At 57.7% G+C, this 8,345-nt stretch overlaps 1 protein-coding gene across 1 annotated transcript; it reads right to left on the reverse strand.

Annotated features, from left to right (window-relative positions):
- Nucleotides 1-1,201: 1,201 nt before the first annotated feature.
- On the reverse strand, nt 1,202-7,736 carry TIMM50 (translocase of inner mitochondrial membrane 50). The gene is made up of 11 exons (XM_021701011.2): nt 7,582-7,736; nt 6,560-6,716; nt 5,988-6,019; nt 5,765-5,786; nt 4,225-4,283; nt 4,013-4,132; nt 3,502-3,606; nt 3,304-3,402; nt 2,795-2,951; nt 2,358-2,464; nt 1,202-1,471 (listed from the first exon to the last, which is right to left on the reverse strand). Exons 1-11 carry the CDS (start codon nt 7,687-7,689, stop codon nt 1,370-1,372), a joined length of 1,068 nt encoding a protein of 355 aa, XP_021556686.2. The 5' UTR covers nt 7,690-7,736; the 3' UTR covers nt 1,202-1,369.
- Between the last annotated feature and the right edge of the window lie 609 nt (nt 7,737-8,345).

The following is an 8,345-nucleotide window of genomic DNA, read 5'->3' on the forward strand; positions in this document are numbered from 1 at the left end:
TCCAGAGATTCGATCTGGCCCACGCAGTTACATTTTAATTATTGTAACAAACACCAGGGGATGTCTTTTAAAAATATTTAACTGGTACTAGCACTAAGTGCTGGCTGGAGGAGAGGCTGGGCCAGCCGGGGGTGGGGGCCACGTCAAAGCGGTCCAGGATATTTCAGTCTGTGAAGAGCCAGTACGGGGATCGGGGGAGAAGGCCCACGGGAATCTACACACCGCTGAGTGTGGGCCGTCTTGTTACTCACAACTGCTGGAAGACAGGTCCTACCGTCACCCCCACCTGTGAGCTGAGGTGGCAGAGGCACACAGATGCATGGCCCAGGGTCCACAGCTCCCATCTGAGCGCCTCACTCAGCCTTCCACCCTAGCCTACCAGCTAGGTACTGTTACCTTTACAGATGGGGAAACTGAGGCACGAGAGGCAAAGTAACCTGCCCGAGACCACACAAGGCGGGAAGTGGCAAAGCTGGGATTTGAACGTGGCCACTCGGGAACCCAGACTGGGGAAGGGCATGCGACTGTGCCGTCCCCTGCAGGGGCCACGAGCCACAGGTGGCTGCTTAAATGAAGGTTACTTAAAATGATACGAGCAGAAGCTCCAGTCCTCAGTTACCCTCATGACGCTGCAGGTACTCCATGGCTCCGTCCGACCATGACAGTGCAGACACGGGACACGGGATAAACATCACAGAAAGTTCCAGCGCACAGTGCCGCCACACCATCTGTCTGTCCCAGTTAGGAGCCAACATTTCACAAGAGACTTAGTATGAAAATCCCAACTTCGGGCTTCTATTGGAAAAGCAGATCAAGCAACACCAGGCCACCTTCCCACAGGGCCACAGCCGACAGAGGGGGCGGCAGCCGCCCTCTCGGGCCGGGAGGAGCTCTGCTCTGCCAGAGCCCCCCTCCCCCCGCACCCCCCTCCTTCCCCGAGCCCACACTTGGGGTGTGCACACAGAGGCCTCACAGGAACCTGCCTCTCCAACCCCCCTGCTGCCCTCTCTTCCCTTTCCCACAGATGAGGAATCTGGGGCCACGGAGTGAGACGCACTTTTTGAGGTCACATGGCACATGGGAAGACGCGGCCAGAGGGACCCAGGTTTGCGGATTCCCAGGCCAGTGTTCAAAACCAATCCTGAGCCACCAAAGGACCTACTCCGTGCTGGGCAGCCCATCAGCCACCGTGGGACGATGACCCAAGAGTCCCGGACCTCACCCCGATGGCCCCACCTGGAGACTCTCCAGACACAGCAGTGTGGCATCTGGGATGGACTTTATTGGATGTGGCTGCCCAAGCCATGGTCTGGGAGCACTGGGGCCTGGGGCCCAGGACCCAGGCAGTGAGTCTGAGGAGGCTCAGAGGTCAGGGCTGTTTGGAGCGAGGCCATAAGCGGTTGGTGAGAGAGCCGAAGAAGAGGTTCTGCTTGTTGGATTTGGAGAGCTCAGCCAGGCGCTGCTGTTCTTCCTGGGGTGAGGGACAGAGGAGGGTCAGCCCAGGGTGGGTATTCTCCTCCTAGGCTCCCTCATCCAAGGGGCCACCTTCCTTAAACCTGGGCCCAGCCCAGACCCCTTCCCCAAGCTCCCAGAACACCAGCCCAGACACAGGAGCCCAGACTCAAATCCCGGTACTGTCCTAATCCCATTCCCCAGATCCCAGGAGGCCCCTCCCCTGAACCCTGGGAACCTACCCTGTTTACCCTAACCTGGATGCTAGCAAGACCCCAGGCCCTTCATCAGACTGCACTGTTCTGCTCCCTGGGCCCCGGTGCCCAGCCCTCAGCCACATGACCCTTGTCTGGATGCTGGGGGATCCCAGGCCCAAATCTCCAGGACTCCTCCTTTGGGCACTCAGGAGCTCCAGCCCTGCTCCCAGGAACCCACCCCAGAATCTGGTCAACCTCAGTCTAGACCCGAGGATCTCTTTCCCAGACTCAATCCATATTCTTAGCCCCACTTCCAAATTACCAGGATTACACTGAGACCACCAGAACTCCTTGCCCAGTCCCTTGGGCCAAGTGTCCAGGGATCCCTCTCCCCAGACCTGACCCAAACCTCCTGTCCACACAAAACCGGGGCCTTCAGATCCGCTGGAAACCATCATGGACTACCCCTCTCCAAGATCTATGCTTGGCGTTTCATGTCTCCTGTTCTCAGAGCAGGCTGTGGAATCGACCACCCCCTCCCCCATTGCAAGAGCCCTACGGGACAGGTTGTGTGGAAGACAAGGGCCTCGCTCAAGGTCTCGCAGCCAGAGCAAAGACAGGCTAGACAGGCTGCTCAAGGGCCCCTCTCTTGGGAGCCTCGGGAACTGATGCGATGCCACCCATCCCCCTGCAGATCCGGGGACCCACCTGCTCTAGCCGGCTCTGTCGCTGTTTGAAAGCCTCCAGGGGGTCATCCTCCAGGGCGTAATGCTCCAGCACAGTCCTGACATCCTCCACGCGGTTCAGCGCAATGGCTATGGGCACAGCAGGCAGGGGTCGGCCAGGCAGAAAGGCCCCAGGGAAGCAGGGCCCGCAAGGGTAACGTCAGACACTGGGGCTGGTCAGAGCTACCTAGAACATTTCTTAACACTCTAAAAGGGCTCCCCTGGACATCCCCCAAGTATTCCCTAAATATTCCAGAGCACCCCAAACCCCCAAACATTCTCGGAAACTTCTAAAGACGACAAGATGCTTGTGAACCTCCCACACTGAAGTACCCAATTTTACATGGGTAAAATCTATCATTCCTCTTGAGAGTCAAGGGCTCCAAGGTCAGAGGCCAGGAGGTCAGGGGTCAGCCTCACTCTTAAGGAAGGCAGACAGGTCCAACAAGACCCGGTCATCGGAGTTGCCGTCCCAGGGCCGCAGGGCGACGCCATTGTAGGGCTGCAGGCGGAAAGCTTCCTTCTTGCAGTCCACGACGACTACACGGGCAGGGTCCCGATTCAGACACGAAATGTCCTGGGAGTGCAAACAAGGCCCAGAGTCTCACATAAGCTACCAAAATCACACAGTCCCAGAGACACTCGGCTCCAGACACAGAGACAGCAGATGGCTTCCAAACTTCATATCCCTCCGTTACCCCCAACTGTCTCCTTTGGAGACACTACCCCCCACCATCCCCCCGCCCCACTCCCATCCCCAGATACCGGGGAAGGAAGAAGAACCTAGAAGCCCAGCCTGTGCCAGGGGCAGGATCAGACCTAGGGCAGAAGCAGGGTTGAGGCTGGGGTCAGAGCTGGGGCCTCATTCCCTCAGGAAGTGCCAGCCCCCCCAAGTCCCAGAGGACCACCCATGGGCCCCCACATGGCACCTTAACATGGTGGCCATCCATGTATCTTGTGGCATCCCGGAAGAGGCGGTAGGAGATGAAGCCATGGGGGTCCACGCTGTCGATGAGCGGGAATGCAGTCTGGGGGGTGGGATGGGAGGGAGAAGAGGGTCAGGCTGAGCCCTCACCCTCCTGCTCTCCGGCCACACTGACCATTCCTCCGCTGTCCCGGGGCCTTACCATGCCAGTCTCGGATGTAAAGATGACGATTTCATACAAAGGGGCAAGCTGCTGGAATAAGGTTTCGATGCCTGGACGCTTCTTAAACCTCCAGCCAGTGGCCAGCTAGGGAGGCAGGGAGAACAGTGAAACACCAAGACCCAGAAACCCCCCAAAGCACAAAGCCCCAGCCTGGGGGGGTCCCCAGAACGAGAGTGCTCTCCCCCATCTTTCTAGCTCTGGGGTGGGGCTCAGAGGTACACGGCCGTGACCGAGGGTCTTGGAGTCTACAGGGTCTGGGTCCCAGACTAAGAGCTGACTCCTCGGTAGCACGGACCGCACGCCCAGGCCCGCTCACAAGCAGCTACGGGGTAGGCAGTCTCACAGGTGAGAAAAGCAACGAGAGCGACGCCTCCTCCCCAACATCACACAGTGGAGCGGGCTCCAGCATCTCTGCTCTTAACCCTATCTTCGCGATCCGGCCACCGTGTCTATCTAGTGTCCTCAACCCGCTGCCTTCCCCAGGACACACCGACCACTCAGGGTGCAAGAGGACGCCCGTGAGCTCCAAGACCAGTGTGTAGGGCGGCTGGTAGTACGGCTCCCGCAGAGGGTCTGGGAGGAGGCAGGGACTGGTGGGCTCGATGATCATCTGTGGGAGAGGGACGGAGGGGGGGGCACTCAGATGAGGAGGCGGGGGCCCGGGCTGGAGGGATGGGGACTGGGCTCAGGGCTCCTGCTCACCTGTCTATAGTCTTTGAAATATTTGTATGTCCGGCGCAACTGCTGTACCAGAATCGGATCTAGGATAGCAGGGCACAAAGGGGTTCCAAGATGAGCCACTGCACAACCTCCAGGACGAACCAGGGGTTTATTTATCTACCCAACACAAACAAGCCTACATACCCACCTGGTCTGAATGAGCTCACTCCTAAGTCCAAAGGTAGATGGCAAGAACATAACCGCCAGGCAGGAGCAAATACACTTATTCATCTGCCCAGTTTTAATGTGAATACTTACACCCACACCCCCCCCATATAAAACAGAACGTTGATACGTCTGCCCACTCAGAACCCACATACACAGAACTCTGCTGACATTATGCCAGTGTGTTCAGTCCATTTTGAACCACCAGGCCTCCAGATCTGTCTGCTTTAAGCTAACACGCCGAGTCTATTTAAACCGCACTAACCATATACATACGCTTATATACTTTATAAACTAGTGGTTCTCAACTAGGAGCAATTTGTTCCACCACCTTCCAGGGAACTTAGGCAATGTCTGACGACACGTGTGATTGTCAAGATACTGGTGTCTAGGGGACCGAGGCCCAAGATGCTGGCACGCCCTCCAAGGCACAGGGCGCACCCCCCACAACAATGCACTACCTGCCCCAAAGTACTGAGGGGGTCAAGTCTGAAAAATCCTGGTTTAAATGGATATACTGAAGCCAGCTGAAAGCAGGAAGTTTACCTGACTGCCTACTTCATTACAGTACTTTTAGTCTAGTTAAGCCACTATCTATGTATGGGCCTGCCTTTTCACAGCCAAAATACTGAAACGAGTTATGCTCGCAAACACACACTTTTTAAACCTGCGTGTTTACCTGCCCCATTTACATCAGTATGTTGATTTATCTGAACCAGAAAGATTACCCAGTTAAAAGATCATACTTACCCACCTGCCCAACTTAAGTAACCTATGTATTAACATGTGGGTTTGCAGACTTCCCCAGCACGAACAGGCGGCTTTCTGGACCTACCAATTTTATTTTTCTCCTGGGAAGGGCCAGGTGTGACAGGACTGATAACTACTCTCTACTATCCAATTTGTCAGAAACTCTCCACCAAAAGCTGGTTAACTAAAAGGAGGAGGGAGGAAAGAGACATTGTTTTGGAAATGAAGAGCCTGATGGGGTGGGGGGCTGGGGGGAAACAAGAGGCTGTTATAAAGAGGAGGGGATTAAGGGCTGCAGCCGCTCAGATCTAAGGCACAGGAAGCCATGTGTCCGGTGATAGACAGCCCCCTCTCTCCAAGCAGGCCTACCGTGGACTCCCCTCCCCCATCTGTCCCTGACCATCTGCTCCTGGGCCAGTGAAGAGGACTGAAGAGGACTGAGGCTTTGTAATGCCCTTCCCCACAAAGCCACCCAGCTGCTGACTCCCCTACCCACCAATGGAAGGAGGAGGGGTTGGGGGGGCACCAGATGGGAAAGGCAACATCCCTATAAACAGCAGAACAGGGAGTTTCGGGGACCTCAGAATCTGTGCTTGTTTTCACTCACCATTGTCGAATTCATCGGGAATCTGGAAGGTGGAGACAAAAATATATGGTTTGGGATGGCAGAGGCAGAACCCCATCAAACCCAAAAAAGGAATCTCCAGGGCCCAGGGAGGAGTAGGCAAAGGGCTCACCCCGAGACCAGAAATGAGCATGAGCAGACCAAAGGGGAAAGGACCCACAGGCTGGGACCCCTGGCATAGCCTCTGGGTCTCTCTCCCCCTCACCTTGGCACCAGTTTCATCCACAGAGTTGTTTCCTGTAAGGGAGACAGGGAGGAATGAGAGAAATTGGGGCCTGGTCTCCTGGGTCTTGAGGAAGGAAGAGGGCAGGGGGCCTGGATTCCTGGGTCTGAGAGAAGAAGGAAAAGGCATGGTCTTCTAAGATCAAGAGAGGAGGGGGCTGGTAGTCAGGATCCTGGGTTTCCGAGAGAAGAGGGACTGGGGCTGGGTCTCAGTCTCTGAAGGAGGAAGGGATGATGGGGAGGGCTGGAGTTTGGGGTGCTGCAGGAAGAGGCAGCTTAGGAGGCTGGTCCAGGCCTCTCCTTCCCCAACTTTCCCTCTTCTAAATGACTCTCTGGATCCTAGTGCAGAACCAACTAAGAGTGGAACCTTGAGCAAAGTAGGTAGAGGAAAAAAAAAGGTCCTCCATTTCCAAGGCAGATGTTCTAGATGGCTGCCTTAATGAGGGAGGAGCCAGGCAATGAAGATGGGCCAAACCCTTAGAGGGAAAAGGGGGTAGGCTATGCAGAAGAGAGGGCCAAGGGAACAAAACTAGGAAACAGGCATATGTGTCTCACCGAAGATATAGACGACGCTCACAGTCCCACCAGCCCCGAGCAGCCCAGCAAGCCAGAGTGCGACTTTTTTGGCGTAGCTGGGACCCTCTGTGCCCCGCTGATGCTGTGGCCCCTGAGCCTGGGCCTTGGTGCCCGTGCGGCTCCCAATTTCCGTGGCCTGCAATTGACAGGAGGTAGATTAGCCCAAAGGGAAGTGCGAAAAGGCAGGATTATCCTGGTACCCTGGTAGAAGAATCAAGGTCAGGAGCCAGGAAGCAGACACCCACATGGCCTCAGGGTGTTTAGTCTCTGGAGGGGCAACCAGGAGATTGGGTCTCTTAGAATAGGCAAGAACTAGACTGTCTGGGGCCAGAATGCCAGGGGTTCAAGAGTTGATAGGCCGGGTGCCCAGGATCCTGTAGGGCAGGGAAATGAAATCAGGGAGCCTGGCTGGACACTGGGATGCCGGGAGCAAGGCAATGGAGGGCACAAAAGGGGACTGAACGGGTAGTTAAGGCATCCGGATGCCCGGGGCTCACAGTAGTGGGGTATAGAGGGGAAGGGATGGGAGCGGGGACAGACGGGCAATCGCTTGCCTGGGGAAGTAAGGGCACGAAGTGAGGTCAGAATGGCTGGATCTCTGTCAATGTGGAGGCAGGTTGATATCAAAAGCCCAGATATCTACCTCATCATCACCTCGGGGAAAGTACCCCCAACGCCAGACTGGGACCCCAGCATCCCGGGCTCTCCTCAAGTATTACCTGAGAGGTCACTGGGACGGGAAACAGGTGACCTCCCTTCCCCCGGCACCCACGTGAGGTCCACAGGAAGTGGCGTTCAGAGGACGCACTTCAGCCCGCAGCATCTAGCTGGGGGGCGCAAGCGTTGCCCACCCCGGGAGGCAGGGAAGCGCCCCGAAACGCGGGCGGCGTTCCATTCAGCAACCTGAGGTGCTGCGTCCCAGAACCCTCACGCGGCGGCGGTCCGCCCGGAACTCCAGAAAGGGACTCCCGCACTCGGGGGACCACCCCCATCCGGCTCACCTGGTCCGGGGTCCGGGGGGGTGGCGTCGCCAGCCTCGCGCACAGCCCCCGCGCGCCGAGCCGGAGCTCGCTCCGCAAGCGGAGGAACAGCGCCGCGAAGGCCGCCATCTTGCGCTGACGCCACGCGGCCCCGCCCACTCGCTCCCTCCTCTCGGGGCCCGGGCCCGGGCCCTGACCAATGGGGGCCCAGGGGTGGGGCGGGCGGGCGGACGGGAGCCCGAGAGAGACAAAGGGCTGCGGGCGGAGAGCGGCAGGCGTGCTAACCTCGGCCGACCTGGCTACACAGCCCGCCGGCCTCACACCTCTCTCGGGCCCCGGGGCATTCCCCGGCCCCTGCAGCCCCACGGGGCGGCACACCCAGTGCCCGGCGGCAAGGCTGAGGCCGCCGCGTGGGAACCCTGTGTCTGCGGATGGTGTCCTGAGAGAGGAAACCCGCGAGCTAGTTCGTCTCGCCCAGAGGAGGTCCGTCCAGCAAGCGGACTGGACGCCAGCCTTCCCAAACTCTTCCCCCACGTGGAGCCTGGAGGCCGAATCAGCCTTCTCTCCCGTCCTCAGAGCCCTTCCTTGCTCCTCCTCCCCTGAGCTTCCGAGGAAGGGTCTGGAAAGCAAGCCACTTCAGCGAGGTCCCAGCCAGAGGAGTCGCGGCTGGCTCTCCGAGGTCAGGCGTATCGAGACGAAGTCGATAAATAAGGGGCTACAGGTAGCCACGAAGAATCTCCCTCCTTTGAGGAGAGGAGGTCAGATACTGCTTATGTAGACTTTCA

Source organism: Neomonachus schauinslandi, chromosome 16 (assembly GCF_002201575.2).
Source record: "Neomonachus schauinslandi chromosome 16, ASM220157v2, whole genome shotgun sequence".
NCBI lineage: Eukaryota > Metazoa > Chordata > Mammalia > Carnivora > Phocidae > Neomonachus > Neomonachus schauinslandi.